General features: G+C 47.4%; 1 protein-coding gene across 1 annotated transcript in view; it reads right to left on the bottom strand.

Moving 5' to 3' along the window:
* TNS3 (tensin 3) overlaps positions 1–24,070 on the bottom strand; it is a 217,173-nt gene that overhangs the window by 49,743 nt on the left and 143,360 nt on the right. The window contains exons 16-18 of the mRNA XM_056108286.1: positions 18,915–19,087; positions 16,789–16,915; positions 16,617–16,700 (exon numbers count right to left, since the gene is read on the bottom strand). Coding sequence (XP_055964261.1) covers positions 16,617–16,700; positions 16,789–16,915; positions 18,915–19,087 — 384 coding nt within the window. The remainder of the gene's footprint in view (positions 1–16,616; positions 16,701–16,788; positions 16,916–18,914; positions 19,088–24,070) is intronic.

The following is a 24,070-nucleotide window of genomic DNA, read 5'->3' as shown; positions in this document are numbered from 1 at the left end:
AGGGACAGTGACAGTGACAAGGGGAATTCATAGACGTTTTCTATTGTGCATAAATTACATCCAAACAACAGAAATCATATAAACAGACATTATTTTTTATTCAATTACAGAGAAACCTCGTGACCCTGGAAGAAAAGATCATACAAGTCTCTCGGCTGAAAGAGAGCAGAAGTAACACTTAGGTCTGTGTCCCTACAGCTGGAGGCTGCATGTCCCCTGCCATCTGCCTAGCTACAGTGGCACTGCTCTCTCACAGGGAAGGGCTCTGTGCCTGTCTCCATCATCTGACTCTTCCTCCATCCTTCAAGTGAAAAGATACGCACGCATCAACCATGTCAGCTCAGCACTGACAGACCCACAAGCACAGATGCCCACACCTGCCTGTGAATCCCTGCCCTACGTGGGCACAGCTCCTGCACCCCAAAGTCCCGAAGGAAGAAGTAGGGAAGTCAAGGACCCTGCCCACAGAATCATGCAAGCTGGTTCTTCCGTGAACACTCATCTTGTCTGAAAGCCAGAAATCCTTCTGATTGCTCTGACAGCATGGCTGAGAGCAAGTCTCCAGCTGCACTCCTGGCTCTGCGCGAGGAAGCAGACTTCTCAGGAAAGCTTTGCCCCAGGTGTAGGTCAGGGGCTCTGGTGGTGCCAAAGAGCCCTCGGAAACTTGGGAGCTGGCAGGGACAGCCTTGAAACTGAAACGGGCGCTTTCCTAGTTTTAGCCAAAGAATGTGCTGTGCCGGGAAGCAGCCTGAGCTCCGGAAAAGCCTCACATCTGTAAACCAGGCTTTTGTCTGCCCCAGTGAATCTCCGCAGAGACAAAGCATGGCTTTCTTCTGGAAGCAGCCCTCCAGAGTCCGGGCTGGGGTGCCGCCACCCCGCCACCCCGCAATCCCAGAGCCTTGGGGGCTGGAGGGCTGTTGCCAAGGGACACAGGACGCTGGGAAAGGGACTCTCCTTCCCAGTCCCTCGGCTTTAGAACCTGGGATCCCCTCTTGTCTCCACCCTCTCCCCTCTTGGGCCCTCCCCTCCCCCACTGCCCTGGAGATCAGATCAGGTTCCAGCCCCGGCGGGGAGACAGATGTGCAGGCAGCGTCAGCTTACCTGGTACCTCAGAGCAGCAGGCGGTCCATGGGACGCAGCAGTGCCCAGTGGGCAGCAGTGGCAGCCCCCACCCACCAGGCTGGCAGTCCCCTGGGAGCTGGGGCGGGGCTGGGGCGGCCACCGCCAAGGAGACCCATTCAGAGGACGGCAGGAGGGCTGGGATTGCTGGGCAGCTGCCTGCCCGGTCAGTGCCTGGAGACTCGTGGCCCCGCCTTACTCCACTTTGCTTCCTTCCGTTTCTGTCCTCCCTCTTCCCTCTCTTTCAGCTCCTGCAAAGTCCCAAGGAACCAGCACACAGTGTGCTTTAGGCAGGGGACGAGCACTGAGCTCAGAGCAGAGACAGTTCTTTGGGAGGGCACCCCCACCTTGGACAGGCCAGATGCTGCCTCCACCACCCCCCTCCGCCAAAGCAGGCACATTCCCAGAGAGCTGCAGCTCCCAGCAGACACACTCCTGCCACCCCAAAGCCCGGGGCAGCTCTGTCCCTTCCTCCAGCCCTCATATCCAGCCTGGCCTCTGGGCCTTAGTGCCCGGGCAGCTGCTGGTCCGACCCCACCGCTTTCCTGCTCAGTCCCCGTAATTCATTCTGCATGTCCACCGGGGGGCTGGAAACGCGACCCAGCCTCTATATCCAGTCCCACGCAGGGGCTGTGGGCAAGACCACCCACTCTAGGCCTCTTCTCTACTCACATTCTTCCCTCTGACCGAGACTAAAGACCCCCTTCCCACAGCCAGCGGTGAAGATGCCTCTGTGTTCTTCAAAGCCCATTTCAAGTGACTCGGCAGACTGACAGAACGTGGGGCTGCCTGCTGTAGTCAGGTGGACTCACTGATTCTCTCTGACTACCTGTATTTTCTCAGAATACAGCAGAGGGATTTTTGAATGGAAGATTTCCTTGTTGAAATCTACCAAATACAGCACAGAATGGACACTCAGCCTGAGGGGTAGCCTGAGGCTGCCTTAAGGACGGGCTATAGCCTCATGCACCCCTCACAGTCAGTGCTGCCTCCACATCTCCTGCCCTCCCTGAAAGAGAAGGGCCCCGTGCGACAGGCTCTGCACATGCCTCCAGGACGCCTTGCTGCAGCCTGCATGCACCGAGACTCCACCACCTTCTAGGGCCAGGCAAGGCTCAGTTAGCACAATTCTGAGTCACAGAAGGGCCTGACAACAGCTAACAGGTGTGCAGGGGGCCCTGGGGGGTCGCCCCCCTCCCCCAGTCACAGGCCAGGAAGACTCAGGACCCTCCGCCCCAAAGACACTTCCTCTGGGATGTTTATGAGCCTGCAGGAGCTTTCGGAAATGCCTGGCTACAGCCCAGGGGGCTCTGCCAGAGGACGGATGGCCTTTCCCGTGGCCTGCTGATCCTGGACAGAGGAAGGGGCTGTCCTCCAACAGGCCTAGGAAGCCTCCAGGCTTGGTCCTTCCCTTTGTGCCCTGGGAAACCCTGGACCTGAGACACTGGGCCCACCCACGGTGGGCCAGAGGCAGAGAGGGGAGTCGGTGCCCCAGTGTGGAAGCCACTCCAGCCCGGGCAACTGCTGGAACCCCTGGCACCTCTTTCCCGCCACTCAACCAGAGACAGACTCAGATGAACTTATGGTTGTGCTCCAAGAGGCGGTCATTCTGTTTACGAAATCTCCTTCAGAAATCTCTGCCCCGGACCAGGTAACCAGGAGTTGGAGAGGGGATGCCATCATGACCTCGCCTTGGGGGCACTCTCGCCTTCACATGCCACCACACTCCCTCGCCTTCCCACCTACTCTTCTACTTACTAACAACAGGAAATAAAAACGACATTTCTCCAAAACTGTCTCTTCACCACAAGTCAAAAACAAAATAATGACCGAAAACAGACAACAGACTGCCCTGAGGGTTCATCAATGCAGGCACCTCATCACCTCATGCCCTGGGGCTGCCCTCCCCAAACTCCCCCTCCCCTTCCCTCCCTCCTGCCCCCCATCTTGGTCTCTCTCTCTCTCTCTCTCTCTCTCACACACACACACACACACACACTCTCTCTCTCTCTCTGTCATACACACACTCACACTCTCGCTCATACTCACATACACACCCACATACTCACAAACACACTTATACGCACAAACATACGCGACATGTCATAGAGTAGGTAAGAGTTGCAGGGGTTGTTCCAAGGGGAGCCCCCAGATCACCCACATCATCCCAACTCACTGCACTCAAAGTTGTAAAACTCTGCTTATCTGGTATAGGGGGCAACGGGGGCTGCTGGTGCTGATGGATGGATGTAGCTGCAATCAGGTGGGGAAGAGAAGGAAGGTGGAGAGATGAGACAGGCAATGGCATTTCCCTTCGGGTGTCAGACCAGGAAAGGAGGTTCCAGGGTCTAAGAGGGCAGAGAGTCATGGCAAGGGGATCAATGATCCAAGAGATGGGCTGAGAGGTCAGAAAGGAGGCTTGGGGTGGGGGAGGAGGACTCCTCTCCGACGTGCTCCCTCTTGAGCCCCTAATATCTCTGCACTATCTGAAAGCACCTACAGTTGTGATCCTACACACCCAGCCCCTGCTATGCCCACTGACCCCACAGCCCATAATTCCATGTCCACCTGCCCCTCAGAGCCCGGCCCTCCTGCCTACAGTTGGAAGCTGAATGCAGGACTGGCTCTTTCCACACCCACGGAGCTGTCTACAGGGCATTACTCAGAACTCTGACATCGCAAGGGTAAACCAGGACCTGAGAGACTTCAGGGACCACAGTGTCACCGCAAGTCTCTACTCTCAGAGATAGAAGCAAGGCAGTCTTAGCAGATACATACATCAGACGATCATTGCCTATGCCTGTGTCCACTCCTGTAGTCCAGATCACCTGCCCTTTAGCATTGGAGAAACACCAGAGCTTAAGGTAAGAAATATCACACACACACACACACACACACACACACACACACACAAACACACTCCTTCTCAGACCTGATTTCACAACCACCCAAACCTCAGGTTCTGTGGGAACAATCAAACTCCCACAACTGGTCACAAAAGCTGGTTTGTCCTTAACACCCAGTAATGGGCAGAGAGAGAGCACAGGGTAGGTGCTGCCCTGCAGGGAGCCAGCCCCTCGCTGACCCAGGGTACTGCATATGGTCAGTCCCCCTGACTGCATGTGGCAGCCAGTCCCTAGCTGACCCCAGGCACTGGATATGGTCCTCTGAGAACTGCAAAGAGTGTATCCCAAACACAGAGCCAGGAATAGTTCTTAAGAAAAAAGTAAAATAAAATCTGATGATACACAGAATTAACTCCACAATGACCGCTGTGAGGGCACATGGATCCCAGAGAATCAGAAATTTTTTGAAATTCTCATTCCCCTGCAAATGTTCTCTTTCTCCACAGAAGAGCATGCATACTCTGATGGTATAACGGTAAATGTACACTACCAGCTGTGTGTGGTGCATGGCGCTGAAACATGACAGGCTTTAACATGCTGTCTCAGGTGTGCACTCAGAAACAGTGAATACTTCTTCGTCTTCTTTCTCATCTCTGTGAAGAAAATACCCTAATTTGAGCACCAGGTGTTATGTACTGCTTTAAGTTCTTTGTTATAATCTGCTGTAATATTATATAGTCTAATGAAACATTACCCACATACTGCTGGACCAAGGGAGAGTTAAAACTGTGTAAGAATCAGACCCTACAAATTGCAGAGCAGTCATCTGTGGGCTGGGTGAATCCCTGTCAGACCCAGGGATCTACACCAGGGTCTGTTGTGGCAGATAGCATGCCCTGACCTCGAGCTGTGGAAAGAGACAGCCAGCTCCTGTGTGAGCCTAGCTGGAACTAAAAAAGCTAAGCCTCACTGATGTATGTCTGTGAACCATATCTTCAGAAGTAAAACTGCAGTCAATCTTGCATGGTCTTAATTGACACTGTGGAATGCATTTAGGGGTACAAATGCACCCTTTGTTTTAAAGCACTTGTGGAATGGGTTTAGAGACCATGACCCATAGCGGTCCCTGGACCTCCTCCCCTGAGTTTTTGTGATTTCACTGCGTTTGGACCAACTTGGCATAACACAGGCTCCACTGGGAACATCCCTCCAAGGTTCTAAGGGCGTGCTAGAGCCAGGAACACTGGCTAGAGGCAAACAGTGTATTAAACCTCTCTCTCCATGCAACTCCAGGTTCCTGACCCCTTTCGGCCTCATAGTATAGAACTGTACTCATGGACACAGTGACATTTGACACTAAGTGCCAAAATGCCAGCCTGCAACACTTGGCATTTACCCCCCAGCCCTCTACATTATGAGAGCAAGTATCTACTGGATAGGGCCTGAGGACGGCCCTTGGCAGGACAGTAAAACAAGTAAGAAATGACACTAGGCTCTGCTCATCAGAAGAAGCATCACTTACTTGAAATGCCAGGCTAGGGCCAGAGAAACAATAGAGTGGTTAGGGCACTTGTCTTGTAAGCAGCCCACCTGGTTCCATCTGTAGCACTAAATATGGTCTCCTGAGCAAAACCAGGAGTGACCCTTGAACACAGCCAGGAGTAAGTCCTGAGCACAGCCAGATGTTGTCCTGAATCAAAGCAATAAATAAAGAAAATGCCAGGTTGCATTTGTGTTTTCTTTCAAAGCTTTGTCAGTGGGGTTCCTCTCTACCACAGTCTTGTGTACAAGACCATCAGCACGATCTGAGTGACAGCATCTGCAGAGGGACCCCAGGGCTTGATATTTATCATTTTTTCACATGGCCCTGAGTGGCATCTCGTAGGATTTTTCAACCAGGCATCTCAAGGATTTTTTTAAAATTCTGGATTTTTGAAAAATTAAATTGAGGCTGAAGAGATAGCACAGCGGGTAGGGCATTTGCCTTGCACGCGGCTGACCCGGGTTTGATTCCCAGCATCCCTTATGGTCCCCTGAGCACCTCTAGGAGTAATTCCTGAGTACAGAGCCAGGAGTAACCCCTGTGCATCGCCAGGTGTGACGCAAAAAGGAAAAAAAATAAATCAACCCACTCCTCCACTGCAAGGTATCTTTTTTGTATATTCTATACTTACACTAAGATCTACCTTCACTTCTAGGAGACTGCTCACCTGCCTCTAGCATACAGCCTACACTGTGTCCCCTAAGTTAGAAGGGGGTCTACAGGGGCTGCGCAGAGCACAAAAAGAGCAAGGCAACAAAACTACAGACAGAAGAGAGCTACAGACAGGACAAAGGTACAGACAGGACAGAACTACAGACAGGACAGAACTACAGACAAGACAGAGATATACATATGACAGAGATATAAGCATGAGAAAGCTTTAGACATGAGAGCTACAGGCATGAGAGCTACAGGCATGACAGAGCTACAAGCACAAGAGCTACAGGCATGAGAGAGTTACAGGCACAAGAGCTACAGGCATGAGAGCTACAGGCATGACAGAACTACAGGTCTGAGAGCTACAGGCATGAGAGCTACCGGCACAAGAGCTACAGACACAACAGCTACAGGCATGACAGAGCTACAGGCATGAGAGCTACAGGCACGAGAGCTACAAGGATGACAGAGCTACAGGCACGAGGGCTACAGGCATAACAAAGCTACACACAGGATAAAGCTACAGACATGACAGAGCTTCAGCAGTAGCTCAGGTCTACCAGATCTGCCCCAAGCCCTGAGGTCTCTCTGCACTTCCGGCCTGCAGGATTCAGAATCCCAATAACAGCAAAACTCTGCTGTCAACACATTAGAATAAGTCAGAGCTGAGACTCAGAAACAGCCCACTAGAAGGGGGTGGGGGAATGAGCTAATGAATAAGTACAAAACAAAGGCCTGTAAACCCAAAGCTAGCAAATGAAAGGCAGCATTCATCAGAGCTGGGAAGCCACTGGCTCACAAGGGACACTTCCAAGCTGGCCTGTTCCATGGGTGAGGCACTGGACAGAAGGGCAATTTGGGTGGGGAGCGGGGCCTCGGCAATGCTGAGGACCTGAGAGTTACTCCCTGTGACAATATGGGTGCAGGGTGGGTCTGACAGTTCAATGCCAAAGCCTGGACATGCATTTCTGTTTAGACCCAGATTTGCTCAGGGCTACCAAGGTTATGCCCAAGGGTGCTTAGGGAATCATTCGGTACCAGGAATCAAACAAGGGGCTTCCCTCTTGCACTGAAGTATTCACGTCCTTCAGTCCTTTAAGTGTTTCCCTGGCCTCAACATCTTGCATTTTGGGGGCCTTCAATTCACCCAAGTGAACTGGTGTTCTCAAATCTAAAGCAACAGCTAACCAAACATTCCCAAGCCAGGATTGCTTGATGGTCTCTTCTGGCCCACATTATTGCCATTGTGTTTATTTTAAAACATATTTCGATGAACTTTTTCTTTTTCTATCTTCTAAATACAGAGTGGAGGGGTGCAATGCTTGCTAATCCAAACCAGCTATTTTTGAACTGATTCATACAAGCTATTTTCACCAATATTAGTTCTTTTGCACAAACTGGTACACAAAGCATTATCTACCTAAGTATAGATATGAATCATACCTACATCTGCAGACAAACACTTACCTAACTATAGGTAAGGTAAGGTAAATTCCCTCCCGTTGATCATCGATTTGCTCTAGCGGGCCCAGTAACGTCTCCATTGGAGACTTTGTTGTTACTGTGTCTGGCATATCGAATACTCTCGGTAGCTTGCCGGGCTCTCTGAGAGGGGCGGAGGAATTGAACTCGGGTTGGCCATGTTGGCCGCTTGTAAGGCGAACGCCCTACCTGCTGTTACCTAGCTATAAACACATTATAAACACATGTAAAAGCATTTGCTTCTTAGGCTACCAGACATGTCCATATTCAGCACACACTTTAATTGCCATTATAAACGTTGTCATTGAAAGTTCAGACAATTTCCTAAGGAAAATGAGTCGAGTACAGAAAGGAAAGGGGAAGCCTGATGGAAGCAATTTAAAATTTGTCAGAATTCGTCGAACTTGAAGAACAATAAACATTTCTTTAAAAAATCAAAAACTACCATTGCCTCAAGGTTCTTCTCTGAAGATATCCCTGGACACTTCTTTCTTCCTCCCATCAGGAAACCTCACCCATTTTTCCCTTTGAAAAGAAATCCAAGGGGTCTCCATAGTGTAACATAGCCCTGAAGGTCCTGTGCCTGGGTTGGGGGGGGGGGGGGGGAGAGGGCAGCTTCCTGCCTCCTAGTAGACCCTTCAGCAGCCCTCACTGCCAGCCAGTCATGGCACTGCAAAGCCATGCCTGAACGCTGGGTCCCCTGGAAATGCCAAGTTCAACTTTCCAGAACGATGAATATGAAAGATCCCAATCATAGAAAGACATTTTGCCACATTCACTGCTAACCAGTGTCTACAAACCCCTCCTGGGGCAGCGAGGTTCTGAAATTGGATAGCTAACGCTAGGGAATGGTTCCAGATCCTGTTCCCAGGATCTGGAATGTACAAACTGCCCCTTCAATGATTTGGTCTGTGGGGAAGGCCAAAGGCTGGAGCACATGCTTTGCTACTGGGTCCTCAGAACCACCAGGAGCAGAGACAGAGAAAGGTTAACCTCTGAGCATGGGTGGTTCTCCCCAGAGCCACCAAACAAAACTATAATGTGCATTTACCTTTATTTTCTAGAAGAGAAATAAAATATTTTATGGATTAATTTGCGAGCCGAGATACACTAGAAACATACATTTTAATCAAACATTTCCTTGTGTTTTTTTTTCTATTTCTTTAGGAAATATCATTAAAGCTACATTAGATTAGAAATCACAGGTTAATTTTCATCTTACACTGAGGTTAAATGTTCCCTTGAGCTCAAACTCACCACAAAGTTTCCTTTGTCAAGAAGAGCCCCCCAAGGCTCACGCCTGGACTTTCCAAGCAGTCCTGGCTGTGTTCCCATTCTACGGGGAGCAGCATCAGGCCAGGAGAAAGCACATCCCCGATGGACTGACTCATCCACATCTCTCCTGCTCTCCCAGAACACAAAACCCCCTGAGCCCAGTGAGTACAGCACAAGCCCTGCATGCATGAAGCCCTGGTTGACTTCTGGCACTGCAGGTTCCCCAGGCCAGGAGCAGCCCCGAGCACAGCCACAGGTGGCCCCAAACAAACTATCCAAGTTGCCTTCTGGCCTCCTCCTTGTGAAGATCTTGGGCAAAAAAAAATTCTCAAAATCATGCAACTTACAACAATACGGATGGAACTGGAGGAGATCATGCTAAGTGGCCCAGTCAGAAGGGAGGGACAGACACATGGGTCTGGACTTAAAAGATATACAGAAAGAGAGGTTGAAAGGGCCAAAGGAAATGTAACCGGAGAACTGATGACACAGCAGAGCGGGGGAGTCCTGGGGGTACATTGAGAGAGAAGGGCTGGGGTCCCCGGGAGAAGGGCTGTGTACAATGATGCTGGGTATGATGGTGGAATCATGTGCATGAGAAAGTATTATCAATAGTATTATAAACCAAAAACAAGTAGAAGCATTTTTTAAAAAATGATTGTTCTCTCTCCTCACGGAAACCCCCAGGGATGCTGTCACTTGACCCACTGCTGAGAGCTGGTTCTTCCTTATCTTCCACACTCCCTGTCTGTTCTGACTGCTGCCCTCCCACAGGACATGGAGAGGTTTCTCAGCCCACGAGGGTCGAAATCAGAGTGGATAGTTTTCTGCACCAGTGAGGACAATGCTCAAGAGAGAACTGAGTGGCATCTCTTCAATGCTGAGTGTTTCTATAATTTATTTTTTTTCTTTTTTGCTTTTTGGGTCACATCGGTGATGCTCAGGGGTTACTCCTGGCTCTGCACTCAGGAATTATCCCTGGCAGTGCTGGGGGACCATATGGGATGCTGGGAATCGAACCCAGGTTGGCCGTGTGCAAGGCAAACGCCCTACCCACTGTGCTATCACTCCAGCCCCGTTTCTGTAATTTATACGGTAACTTTCCATGATGGAAATTTCAAGCTAATATAAGAGTAGGCGGGAGAGAATGAGGAACCTCCATAACTGCCCCCAAATTCACCCGTGGCTATCTCAGGCGCTTCAAAAACACCCAGACCACAGTGGGTCCACAGTGGTAATCATGTTTATAGAACTGTATTTGGGTATCAGTGTTCTCATCTGGTATAATTTCCAAAATACAGTAAACCATTAGAGAAACCTATTTGTATGTCTGTAATTTCTCAACTCTGTGTAACTTTACAAAGATGCCACAATAAAAAAGTCCTAATTCAAGTCCCCGGGCAGCGAGTTGGGCAGTTAATATACTTGCCCAACACACAGACGATTGGGGTTCCATCCCCTGGACCACATATGGTCCTCTGAGCGATAGCCAGGTGTAGTCCAAACACTGCCAGCAGCGCACACACACACACACACACACACACACACACACACACACACACACACAGGTTTAAATTTGCTTTTTACTAATTGCTCATAATGTTAAGCATATTCTTCCTCTTCTTTGTTCCTCCAAAACTCAAGGTCTACATACGAAGCATATGCTTAACCACTGCTCAATCTGGGCCCAGATTTTTTATGTGCTGATTTGCATCTATGTATCTTTGTAAGGTATTTTTTGCAATTTTCTAACTGGATTGTTTACTTCTCTGTATTGAATTCTAGAGTGAAAATACTTTCACCTAGTCTGTAGTTTGTCTATTTATCTTCTTAGTAGGTCCATTCCACAGAAAAGTTTTCAATTCTAATAGTCTAGTTTGTACGTTTTTCCTTTTATGGACTTTGCATCTGGTGCATAAAGCACTCTTGAAGTACTTTCCTTGCATAAAGGAGGCCCTGTGTTCTATCCCCAGCACAGGGGGAAAAAAAAAGATGTTCCGTTTTATGTTTTTTTTATATACTTAAACCTTTGGTCCATTTTGTGTATGAGGCAGAAACTGTGGTCAATGTCCACTTTGTTTTTGTAGTGTCCAACAGTGTCTGTACCATTTGTTGAAAATTTTCTTTTCCTTCAAGACATTTCTTTTGTATATTCGGGGGGCAGGGAGGGGGAGAGAGGAGGGAGGGAGGGAGAGAGGGAGAGAGAAAGAGGGAGAGACAGAAAAAGAGAGAGGAGAGAGGTAGAAAGAAAAAGAGGGAGAGAGAGAGGAGGAGAAGTGGAGGGAGGGAGAGAGAGAGAGAGAGAGAGAGAGAGAGAGAAGAGTTTGGTTGGGTCTATTTCTGGGTTTCTAGTCTGTTCTGAATCTCTGTGTCTATACCTTCTCCAGTGACACAGTTGTGGCTGTCTACGCACACAGTCAGTCTGGGAATGAACTCAATTCTTTTATTTTAGTCATTTCCAAAATTATTTGTCACTCTACTTCCTTTGCCTTTCCAGATAAACTAAACTTCAGTTATCTTATCTCTTGCTGGAGTTTTATACAAAACTTTTAAAACCGTCAACTAATTTGGAAATAAAGGGTATTTTTGCTGAGTTTTCCAGCCCACGGAAACTGTATCTTTCAGTCTTTCTTTCATCAACACTGTGTAGTTTTTAGTGTACGTGATGTTTACATTCAAGTATTCTTATTTTTTTGACCTAGTATAATTACTAGATTTTAATTTAGGCTAGCATGTTCTTTGCTAGTCTACAGAAATACAACTGATTTATGTGCTTATCTTATAGCCTACAATCTTGCTAAATTTGTTCTGTGAGATTTTTTTATTTCCTTTTATGGATTCCTTGGAATTTTCCACATGGGTATTTTTTGCCACCTACAAAAAAGAGACACCTGTACTTCTTTCTTTCCAATCTCTGTCTTTTATTACTCACCCCTTTGGTGCACCCCTAAGAACTAGGGAGAAGTAGGATTATCAGTCAGGTTTCTGTGATACACCAAAAGGGCAAGAGTAATTTTCCCGTTTCTGTTTTGCTAGGATTTTGTAGGCATGAACAAATATAAATTTGCCAGTATAAAAATGTTTTGTATCTACCCGCCAATATGGAGGACTACACTGAGGAATTTCAAATATTGAACTAGTGGTGCATTTCTGGGATAAATTCCATTTGGCCATCATCTGAGATTCATTTTTTAGCCAGATCTCCCCAGCAATATTCAGAGGGCGGGGGGCAAACCATTGAGAGGCATGAAGATGCAATGGTGCCAGAGATCACCAGGGAGAGCAGCCCTGGCAGTGCCAGAGACCTCCCGGCTAGAAAGCAATGCTTCTGAGACTCTCCAGGCTACTCCTGGAGACGCTCAAGGGGCCAGGAGGTGTAGGGATCAAAGTGGGGTTGGATGTGCAAGAATATTAATCTTAGCAACCTATTTTGTTTTGATAAGGAGCCCAAACCTCTGGTCAGACAGGACTGACCACCTTCCTCTTCAGTACTACATTAGGAAACAAAATCTTGATTGCTTCTTGTTTGGGTATTTTTGTTGATGCAGTATATACCCACTATCTGCTTCTTAGTCGTGCACACTCAGTATTCTTGCTCATGCATATGCATGAATTTCCTGAAACAGTACTCGAACAGGATAAACTATTCATCACCCTCACTCTGCTGGACATAAAACCCTACTCCTCTTGAAAGTGTGCTTTCCAGTTAAACACCCTTTCTAATCCACCCCAGACAATTGGGTTGTGTTCATACCCACAGAAGCCTTCTTTCCTAACCAGCTGCTCCTGTGGTGTCTTCATGTAGACAGGCTGTGGTGTACTGCCTCTGTGTCCTGGTTCTGTGGGTCATAATGGCATCTTGTTCCATTCCCAATATTAGTAACCTGTGTCTTTCCTTTTCTTTGGTCAGTCATACTAGGTTTGTCAACTGGAGCAAGCTTTTCAAACAGCTTTCTTGCATTTATCTTCTCTATTCTGTTTCAGTGATTTCTACTGACTTTTAGTATTTCCTTTCTTATATTTACCTCAAATTAAGCTTGCTCTTTTCTTCTGTGTTCTGGGGGCAAGATTAAATTATTCATTTCAAGATTTTTCTTTACAAAGATACATATTTCCGTTGTAAGTTTTCTTCGCACCACTTTTAGCTCTCCTCCAAAAATGTTCATGTTTCTTTTTTATTTTATTCAGTTCACTATGTTCTTTTACTGCCTTTAAGATGTAAAGATGTCCCTGGTTCATTTATAAAGGTGTTATTCAGTTCTCAGGTATTTTAAAACTTTTTGGTCATCTTTCTCTTACTGGTTTCTTGTTTGATTTCATTATGGTTGAAGGACATTCTACATACTGCATTTTTTAAAAAAAAGTCTTTTTTTTAACCTTTTTTTTTTATGGTCTAAGATATGGTCTCAAGTTCAAGGGCCCTGAGGTCAGGGTAAGTCTGCCTTTCTTAACTCCATTTTTAGGTATCAGATTTATAAACACAGTGCAGGGATTTAATTTATATGGAGATGAAAGAGTTTGGAAACTGTTCCTACTCCATCTTTCAGGATAACAAAGCCACTATTCCAGGGGTAATTCGGAGCCAACATTATCATTTATATGAAGGTGAGTATCCAGCTCTAAATAACAGAGAAGTAGGACTTCCCTTTGCTACCTAGCAGGCACTGCCGTGAAGCAACAGTCATGAATAGGTTTTACAGCCTATATTCATAAATGAGGCAGAGATAGGCCAGAGTGGTGCTTACACAAACATTTACTCCATGGATGGACAAATCATGAGCAGGTAAGACTTTGGGGACTAATATTATGACACTGGCAGTTTAGATAATTTTGTTTTGGGGGCACACCCAGCGATGCTCAGGGGTTACTCCTGGCTTTGCACTCAGGAATTGCTCCTGGTGATTTGGGGGACCATATGGAATGCTGGGAATCGAACCCCGGTTGGCCGTATGCAAGGCAAATGCCCTACCCGCTGTACTACCACTCCAGCCCCCAGTTTAGAGGATTTTGAAAAGAGCAAAAGACCTAGGGCCAGAGAGATGGATGTGGCTGATCCCTATTTCCAACTCCACTAGTGCAGGGTGGCCTAGTACTGACTGTTGGCACCCATTGAGCACTCTCCCCTCAAGGGTTAGCAGGGTCAGGACCTCTCAGTCTCCCTCAGTGTCCCTGAAGGCCTCAGCCGGAGCTGCTAATAAGTCTGAGGAAATTTTCTGCTTGGAGGTTTATGAAATTTTTTCTAGGCTAATTCTAATTGTAATTTCTAGATCTCCCTCAACTACCAGTTTATTTCCAAGGAGCGACAGCACAGCGGGTAGGGCGTTTGTCTTGCATGCGGCCGACCTGACCGACCCGAGTTTGATTCTTCTGCCCCTCTCTGCCCGGCAAGCTACTGAGAGTATCTTGCCTGCATATTCATATTGCCAAACACAGTAACAACAAACTCTCACAATGGAAACGTTACTGGGCCCGCTCGAGCAAATCGATGAACAACAGGAGGACAATGCTACAGTGCTAGTTTAGGTGTTCTGAGGTCTGATTGGATTCCACATCAGAAGCTGGTCCAAATCCACATCATTTGCGGCTGATTCAAGGAGAAGGAAGGGTTTTGGGCCGGAGTCTCTGGCCCTTTGTCTGCCTCCATCAAAATCACTAGGATGTGCAGGAGTCAGGCTAGGGGACAGCTCTGAGATGGAGACCACCAGGGCAATCCCTGTACCCTCCACACAGACCAAGCATAATCCTAGAAGACCAGAGGGACCCCTGGGATCAAACAAAATCTGCAACCCCTGAGGCATACTAGAGCCAGTGCAATCCTTGGTCACTGCAATAACCAAAAGGGGAATGAATACATACATATACAAACATATGCCATACATAAAATGTGGAAGAATAGACATTGGATCAGGGCACTAATACATTATTACTAGAACAGACACTCTTCCCATGAAGAAATCATAAAAATTTCTTCACAAATCATAAAAATGGGTATATTAAACAGAACATGTAACACAATGCTCACATATGCAAACAGAATCACAACAACACTACATCTTTCTGATCATACATTTCAAGAATATCTGCTAGGTAAGGTGAACAGTTTATCATTGTTCTGTGTATAGGCAAAGACATTTATGTTCCTAACACCAAAAAAGGGAGCTTGGAAGAAAAAAATAGCCAATCTATTAAGTGATAAATGGCTAGCTTTCTCTGGATTAAGAGGGAAAATGAAGCAAGCACTTAAATGCTAGTCACCGCTGAATTAGAGACAGACATACAATTCCAAGTCTGTGGAAAATGCTGGCCTTAACAAAAAAACCGAGATCAGGATAGTCCCCTGCGCAAAACAGTTCAGATCTTAGAGTAGACAATGAGGCAATCAAACGTGTGCCATGAGGTGCCATCCTTACGGGCTGTTAGTTTAAATGATGGCTCAGCTGCCGGAGCCAGTGAGGAGTCTGTGGGACCACTGGTGGCTGCCAGGAGACTAAAGTGTGGACAGTGCTTGTGTCTCCATTTGCTTCTTTTTGTGTGTCTGTAAGTCTCCTTCTCTGAGATCTACCCCCCCTGGAAAGAGGTGGAAGGTACCAGTCCAACCGGCTTTCTTGCGTTAAGTGCCACACAGCCAAAGCTCCATCCTGAGAAGGCTGATGTCTCCCTGAAATCTCACTTCCCTCTGCCAGGGCAGAGAAACAGCTGCAGAGGAAATGCTTTTAAATGTGCATAAGAGCAGAGTTCACGCCCAATTCAATCAGCCTAATCAATGGCTGAATAAAATACTCCTACATTTTAAATAAATAAATAAATGTACATAAGACCTTAATTATATCCCCACGCCCTCTGCCCAAAGCCAGGCCACGAAGGCCTGGACCCAGAACAAGGTTCAGCGACCCACACGATTCTCCGAGTAAGTCTCTCCTGTCAACAGTACACAGACACCAATGTCTGGTGATCACTGACCATCAGGGTGAGTGGCCATCTCACCCCACAGGACTGGCATACATCAAGATGAATAAAAACCATCAGTGCTGGTGTGGATGTGTGTAACTCACTGCTGGGAATGCAGACGGGCCCCTCCTATTCTGTAAAGCAATCTGGGCATTCCTCCATGAGCTAGGAGCTGAGCTTTCATATGACCCAGCAATTCCACTCCTGAGAATATATACTCCAGACTAATTTTTAAGTTAATGTAAGTCTGGATGGCCCATGAATGTTGTAAATATGCATGGGGCCCCTCAGCAGAAAAAAAAGGCTCCTGATGTACCAGGAGATCCAACATGTAGAGGAAGGAAGGAACCAGGACAGATACGCTGTGTGGGCAAGGGGTTATCCACGCAGCACAGAGCAGGAAATTGATTCCACCTGATTCCCTCTCGGCACTGCCCTAGCACTCACAGGGCTGCTGCTTCCGACTCTCAGCACTGCTCAGCTAGCAAGAGCACCCTTGCCCCTTGTCCTGACGCTGTCTCAGCAGAGATGAAGAGATGCTCAGCATGTAGGCAGCTCCATGTTGCCAGAGCCGGGTGCAGCTGCATACCCATCTTCACACGTTCCCGCCAGGGAGTCACCATTTCTGAGGTTACTTAAGTATTTTGCATCAATATTCTGCACCTGAAAACCTTTCAGCTTGGAAAGATGCTGGTACAAATGGTGCCATGCAGAGTGGAGCAGCAGGATGTGGGTAGGTTTCTTACCATGATCTCCTTTGTACAAACCACTGGTGCCGCCCATCTGTGACCCAGGTGGGTTGAACGGGGAATACTGTGGGGGTGTTGTCACTGGAAGAGAAGACAAAGTCACAATCTACTGCAAGTCCACTCACAGAAGGAAAAAAGGTGCACAGGGGACAGTTTTCTGTTTTCTTACCATACGGTGTCCCTGGAGACACAGGAAATGCTGGTATGGATGATATGGACTCACTGCTGCTTTTGGTGGAAGAAAAAATCCTGCCATCGATGACATCGAGGTCCGAGGGGTACGTGGAGATGGCCGTCTGAAATTGGCATAAGGGAGTCAGCAGAGGCCACCCCCAGAAAGTGGACCCTGAAGAGAGCATCCTACTGAGTGGGGACCAAGAGGCTTAGTGCCGTACCTAAGACAAGGATCCCGGCCCCAGTCCCACAAATGCTGAGTCATGGAGGATAAAGGAAGCAGGAGGCCTCTGTACTCAGCTCTCTCCTCACCTCCCACAGCTGTGAGTGGCTCTGACAGAGCCTGGACTGGATGGGAAAAGTGAGCACTAGAGTATGAGGTGGACAAGCTAGCAGGAAATCATCCTTACTGGTTACATCTTTACAAATATGTAAAAACACAGACACAAAGCAGACACACAGGGAGGCCTAAGGTTGACAGATGGATCTCAAATATGAACACTGGCTTTATTGTTCTTTCCTTGCAGTTTTACATTTTTTATATTTTCTGAGTTTTATTTTCTTTTTCTTAACCGAATCACTGTGAGATACAGTCATAAAACTGTTCATGATTGGGTTTCAGTCATAATACAACGTTCCAATACCCATCCCTCCGCCAGTGCACATTTCCCACCACCAATGTCCGCAGTTTCCCTCCCACCAACCCATCACTCCCCACCCCCAGCCGGCCTCCGTGGCAGGCACTGTTCTTCTTTCTCTCTTTCTCTCTTTCCTTCTGGGCATTTTGATTTGCACCATAGATACTGACAGGTTCTCATGTATGTCCCTTTGCCTACTCTCAACACTCAGATCTTGTCTAGCATGATCATTTCCAAACATCACCATCACAGTGGCGGCTTCTCTACCCTAACTGCCCTGCCCCCACCCTTCTACTCGTGGCAAGCTTCCATCCATGGACCAGTCCTACAGGACCTTGTTTCTACTGTCCATGCCTATTAGCTGCATACTTTTTTTTATGTGCCATGAATGTCAGATTCAGTTTTTTAATCCATTTTGTCACACTGTGAACACTGGCTTTCTGTGTGTTAGTAAGACCGAATTCAAGTGATTTTTCTCTTCTTGTCTCTTGAATTCCAACTTTGCCGTCTTGAGATCAGTGAGACTGTGATTTTTTCTTTATTTTTATTAAATCACCATGACCTATACTTACAAAGCTTTCATGTTTAAGTTTCAATCATGCAATGATTGAATACACATCCGTCTACCAGTGTACATTTTCCACCACCAATGTCCCCAGTATCCCTACCACACCCTTCCCACCCCTCCCCCTGCCTTCCTGGCAGGCAGTTTCCCTCTTACTCTCTCTACTTACGGGCATTATGGTTTATAATACAGATAATGAGGGGCCATCATGTTTGGTCCTTTACCTACTTTCAGCACACATATCCCATCTCGAGTTATCCCCATAACCATCACTGACTTAGTGATCCCTTCTCTATCCCAGCTGCCTTCTCCCCCAGCTCCTAAGACAGGCTTCCAAGGATGGAGCAATCTTCCTAGCCCTGTCTCTACTGTTCTTGAGTGTAAGTCTCATATCATATTATCTCATAATATTTTATATTCCACAAATGAGTGCAGTCATTCTATGTCTGTCCCTTTCTTTTTGACTCATTTCACTTAGCATGATACTCTCTATGATCATCCACTTATAAGAAAATTTCATAACTTCATCTAACAGCTCCATAGTATTCCATTGTGTAGATACACCAAAGTTTCTTTAACCAGCTGTCTGTTCTTGAGCACTCTGGATATTGTGAACAGTGCTGCAATGAACATACAGGTGCATATGTCATTTCTAATGTGTTTTTTTACACCGTTGGGATATATTCCCAGAAGTGGTATTGCTGGGTCATATGGAAGCTCAATTTCTAGTTTTTTAAGGAATGCCTATATTGTTTTCCAAAACAGGAGACAGGGATTTTAGGCTGACGTCTATGACCTCGTCAAGGACTCACATCTCACATCCACACTCCTGTCATCTCCCTCCGTCCCACCCAGGTATCCCAAAAGGACAGGTGGGAAAGGACATACAATTTTGGATGGACACAGGTTGGCATGTACCTCTTTGGTGTCTGCTGGAGAAAGGAAAGATGCCAGGCTGGGAGCTTGGTCCACACTGGTGGTCTTCCCCCACCCGTACTTGGAGAAGGCAGGCTGCTCCCCAGCACTGTTGTCATACTGTCCAAGGCTCCACTTCCGGTACGTTCCTCCCAGGGCCTCATCACTCGAGTAGCCTATTAAGAAAAAGATTTGGGGGCTGAAGGTCCTTTCCATACAGTGAAGTGCAGAGATCTTTCACTCAAACCTGACTGAAGGACGAGAGCAATAGTACAGTAGGTAGGGTGCTTGCCCTGTTCGTGGCCAACCTGGGCTGGATCCCCAGCACCCCACATGGTCCCCTAAACCCACAGTAGTGGTGACCCCTGAGAGAAGAGTCAAGAGTAACTGCTGAGCACCACCAGATGTGGCCAAAAATCCCTCCACCAAAAAATGAGAGAATTAAAAAACTTACTGACAATAACTGTTTCATAACAAATGGATGCCAGTAGCTTAGGGAGACTCACATGGAAGCTACTGCAGTCAAACATGAAGCCCTTGGGAATTCTCTGGATCACAGGACTCCGTGGGAGGCCCAGCTCCTGCAAGCAACCTACGCCAAGTGGGACTAAGTTTGGGTAGGGCAAAGCATCAGGATGGAAGCCACAGACCGGGAAGACAGTGTCCCGTGCCCGCAGAGGCAGAGCTGCATGCATCTTAGGCATGTGCCATTTGGGGCTCCAGGCTGCAGAGGCCCCTGTGTTAGAGCTGAATCTCAAGCTGAATCATAAGTCTAAATAGTCAGATTTTCCTGCACCACATGTTGCAGGAAATGCCACAAGATTCACTCTTGCTACAGCGCCCAGCATTACCACTCTCCCAGCAAAGTGAGATTTGTGCTGGAAGGAGAGGGAGGGAAATGGTCAGAATTCAACCTCTTCCAAGGGAACAGCACGACGCACAGCTTGAGAAACTAATAGCAATTGCTGCAATAACAGTATTTTTCTGAAGAACATATTTTGAAAGACTGACCTACTAGGAACTCCCCTACAGTTCAGATCTAAGCTATAAATAAATACTATAAATACAACAGTGAAGACTGGAATGGCAAAGCATTTCATGATGGGCTTGATAATCAACACAGTGGCTAACCTTAGACTGACTGTTCCATATTGAAGAAATAGAAATTTTTTCAAAGAGTTTTATTGAAGTCAGAATTACTCTAATACTAAAAGAAGAGGCATTACTAAACAAGAAAATCATCGACTAAATGAACAATATCCCTGATGAACACTGATATAAATATCCTCAACAAAATCTTAGCAAACTTATTCAACCATATATCAAAAATATTATACACTGTAATCAAGTACGATTCATCCCAGGAAGGCAGGAATGATTCAATACACACAAATCAATCAGTGTAATACAGCATAGCAACAAAGTGAAAGATAAAATTCACACAGTTCCATCAATTAACAGAGAATGTACTTTATAAGATCTATCAATCATTCATGATAAAAGCCCTTAAAAAGGACAGAATGAAAATATTTCAAGGCAGTAATGGCTACCTACAACAACCCTCACTCAAAATCATACTCAGTAGTGAAAGTCTTTCCCCTGAAATCAGACACATTCTTATTCAATAGGGTTTTGGAATTCCTTGCCACAGCAATCTGACAAGAAAAAGATATTAAAGATTCAAATCAGTAATAAAGTTAAATTATCAGTACTTGCAGATTGAAAACTTTAGAAAGTTCATCAAAACACACAAGCTTCAGGGTGTATGGTGCCGCCAGCAGGTCAATCTGTACCTGTGAGGCGAGTGCATTAGCAGTCTGATAGCACCTTCAGACTTCCAGATACCCCAAAATTGCTGCTGTGCCTTTGGCCAGACCCCAAAACCTTGGGGCAAAGTTTACCAAAGTAAACGGCCAAAAGTTAGGTATGTGGGAAACACACCCACAAACCACTTCTGGCTCAGCTGTATAATTGGAGGCATGGCCTCTCTGGTTCCTGATTGAACTGCTTAATGGCCATGATCCCAGAGACTCAGAAACAAATCTTGAAACCCAGCAGCTTTTGGCAGAAATGTGTTTGGTCCCTGCAGTAGGTTACCGGTGCTGGGCCAACCCAGGTGGGAATAGGTTTCGTGCCTTGGCCTGTTCCCCCCGGCGGCCCAGTGGCCACCATCCTCCAGAGGCCACTGCACAGTCAGGTTTGGGCCCGCAGTGACGAGACATTTTGGCCCTCACAGGATGGGGTGGAGCCAGGCCTGCCCTCCGCACCCCAATGAGACCCCAAGTCATCATCCACAAATGGCCTCTCTGGCTCCTGATCAAGCTGCTTAACGGCCATGATCCCAGAGACTCAGAAACAAATCTCAAAACCCAGCGGCTTTTGGCAGAAATGTGTCTGAACCCTGCAGTAGGTTACTGTCGCTGGGCCACCCCTGGGGGGAAAGGGTGTTGTCCCTCTGCCTACTCCCCCTTGGCGGCTCAGTGGCCATCATCCTCCAGAGGCCATTGGACAGTCAGGCTTGGGCCCGCAGTGACGAAACTTGTTGGGCCTCATGGGATGGGGGTGGAGCCGGTTCTGGCCTCTCCATCCCAATGAGACCCCAAGTCATCGCCTACAAATGGCCTCTCTGGCTCCTGATCAAGCTGCTCAACGGCCATGATCCCAGAGACTCAGGAGCAAATCTCGAAACCCAGTGGCTTTTGGCAGAAATCCCTCAAGATTTAAGTGTTAAAATTTCGGAATTTCAAAATCCCATGGCCCTACTGAGCCAACGTGACATCATATGTTGTTCATAACCAGCAATAGAACACAAATTTTCTACTGTTGCCTTCTCAGCAGATCTGAGTGTTGGAGTAAAATCTCAAATAATAATGGTGGGTCTGGTATCGAAATACTGAGTGTGCTCAAAGTAGAGAGAGAGTAATGTGGAATTCATCTGCCCCACAGGTAGGGGAGGGTGTGGGATGGGGGTATACTGGGGTTTTTGGTGGTGGAGCATGGGCACTGGTGAAGGCACGGGTGTTTCATTGTACAACCGAGACTTAGACCCGAAAGCTTTGTAACTGCTCTCACGGTGATTCAATAAATAAAATTATAAAAAATGAAACACACACACACACACACAAGCTTCACATTCCCATATTTTCACATCTCCCACATGGATCATTACACATTCTCATTCACACACTCTCATCCTCCATACTCTGTCAGAACTCCCACAGCCCACGGCTGCAGGCTGCCTCCAGGCTGGTGTGGACCAGATGGTCTGAAAGACTGTGTTTGTGTTCTCAATATGAGAGGAACCACACCTTTCAGATCACACACACACACACACACACACACACACACACACACACACACACCTCCTTCCAACCCTCTCCAAAGTGACTGATTATAGATTTGGGGGGTTAGTGCTATTCTTGATTGATTATAAAAGTAATATACATCACTATAGACCATAAGGAAACACATACACAGAAAATACAGCTTGAAACCCTGTGAAGCACACCAGGTCTCAAAGAACTACTAATTTTATACTGCTCGATCGACACTGAGCCTTAACTTATACACATTTCAAATGAAAATCGCTTGAATTTTAAATCTCTAAGTTACCTCTGGCTTACTGAAAGCAATGGAATCATGAAAAACACAGGTACTTATATAATGAAGTCCCAATTCCAATTCTTTCCCCTGCCTCCCACTCGCAGCTGCTATGCTTCCAGTCCTCCTTGGACCCCCACAGGGGGACCACAGTGCCTTCTTCACCCACCCCCAGTCTATGTGAGGCCATGTGGCTGCCAGCACATAGAGAGGTCAGCATCTCAACCCAAGGCCCTGTGGAAGGAGGAAGAAACATCCTTCATCATCTACAATGGAAAGCAAACTAGAGATCAAACACTGAGCTCCTACACCAAGAATCAACTCTAGTCTGGTAAGAATGGGCTTCTGCAACTATGGCATACTTGGTGAGTTCAATAATGAACTGCATCAAAGAATTCACTCCGTGAATACTGTCAACATCATGATTATTTTCAGCGAAGAAGTCAAGTCCAGAGGAGTAAATAAAAGCCAGAAGAGGGGCCAGAGAGACCGCCCAGCATTAAAGCACTGGACAACCCCACTTCAGTCCTTGAAACAGCAGGTGGTCCCTGAGGCCCCGACCAGGAGTGATCCCTGAGCAGAGCCAGGAATAAGCCTTGAGCACGACTGGGGGTGGCCCAAGACAAACAAAAGCCACCAAGTCCCACTGAAGGAGAGCTGGTGGCTGTCTTCTCTGTGACATCTTCTGGCAGACTCCCAAACTGTCCCTGCAGTTCAGACACAGACAAGGAAAAGGTCACTTCTGAGAAAGACAGAGAAAAGGAGCAGAAAGCCCAGACTCATGGGGCCTTCCACGAAGAGCTGTAGGTACCTCGGTGGCCCCACCTGGCCCTGGTACTGCAGGGATATTTTTGCTGCTAACCCCACCTAACCCCTACCCAGACAATGTACATGTCTCCACATGGGTTCCACTCACTCGCCAACACTTTGGGTGACACCTGGCTGCCAGGTTTCTGGAAAAGGCTGGTCCACAGGCTCGTCCTGCACAGATTGGTATCTGCCCATCTAGAATCAGCACCCAACATGTGGAATGTGGTATGGTCTGCAATGGTCGCCCCAAAATTTCCCATCACTGACCAAGGGGCCAACTTATGTCGAGATATCTTCAGGATACCATCAGGGCCGGCGGACCCCCTACCCACTCAGGGAAGCCCCCACTCTCCCTCTGTGCCATGCCCAGTGATCGGAATATCCCACTTAATTGACAGGTGGGGTGGAGGTCGAGGACAACAAGACACCTGCTGGGCCTGAGCATTAGTTCTGGCTAGGCGACACAGGCCTCTGAGAACAGCACACAGCAAACTGAACCTGGAACTGGGAGACAAGGAGGCAGAGTTATTTGGTCATGCAGGAACACTGGCTGGGCAGTGCAGCCAGAAGCCACATGAGGGGTCTGCAGCCCAGCATGCACCGGGCTACAGGAATGGCCACGGGCAGCTGGTGCAACGGAGTGGGAGTCTGGACAGGGTGATGCTCGCTACTAAGGATGAAGCAGAGGGTTCCTGCACACCCTCACTGATCTGAGAGAAGGAGGGACACAGCTCTGGACTGGGAGGTGC

This window comes from Sorex fumeus, unplaced genomic scaffold (genome assembly GCF_029834395.1).
Source record: "Sorex fumeus unplaced genomic scaffold, SorFum_2.1 ptg000205l, whole genome shotgun sequence".
NCBI lineage: Eukaryota > Metazoa > Chordata > Mammalia > Eulipotyphla > Soricidae > Sorex > Sorex fumeus.
Note: the sequence above shows the minus strand (reverse complement) of the source record. Positions and strands in the feature narration are given on the sequence as shown.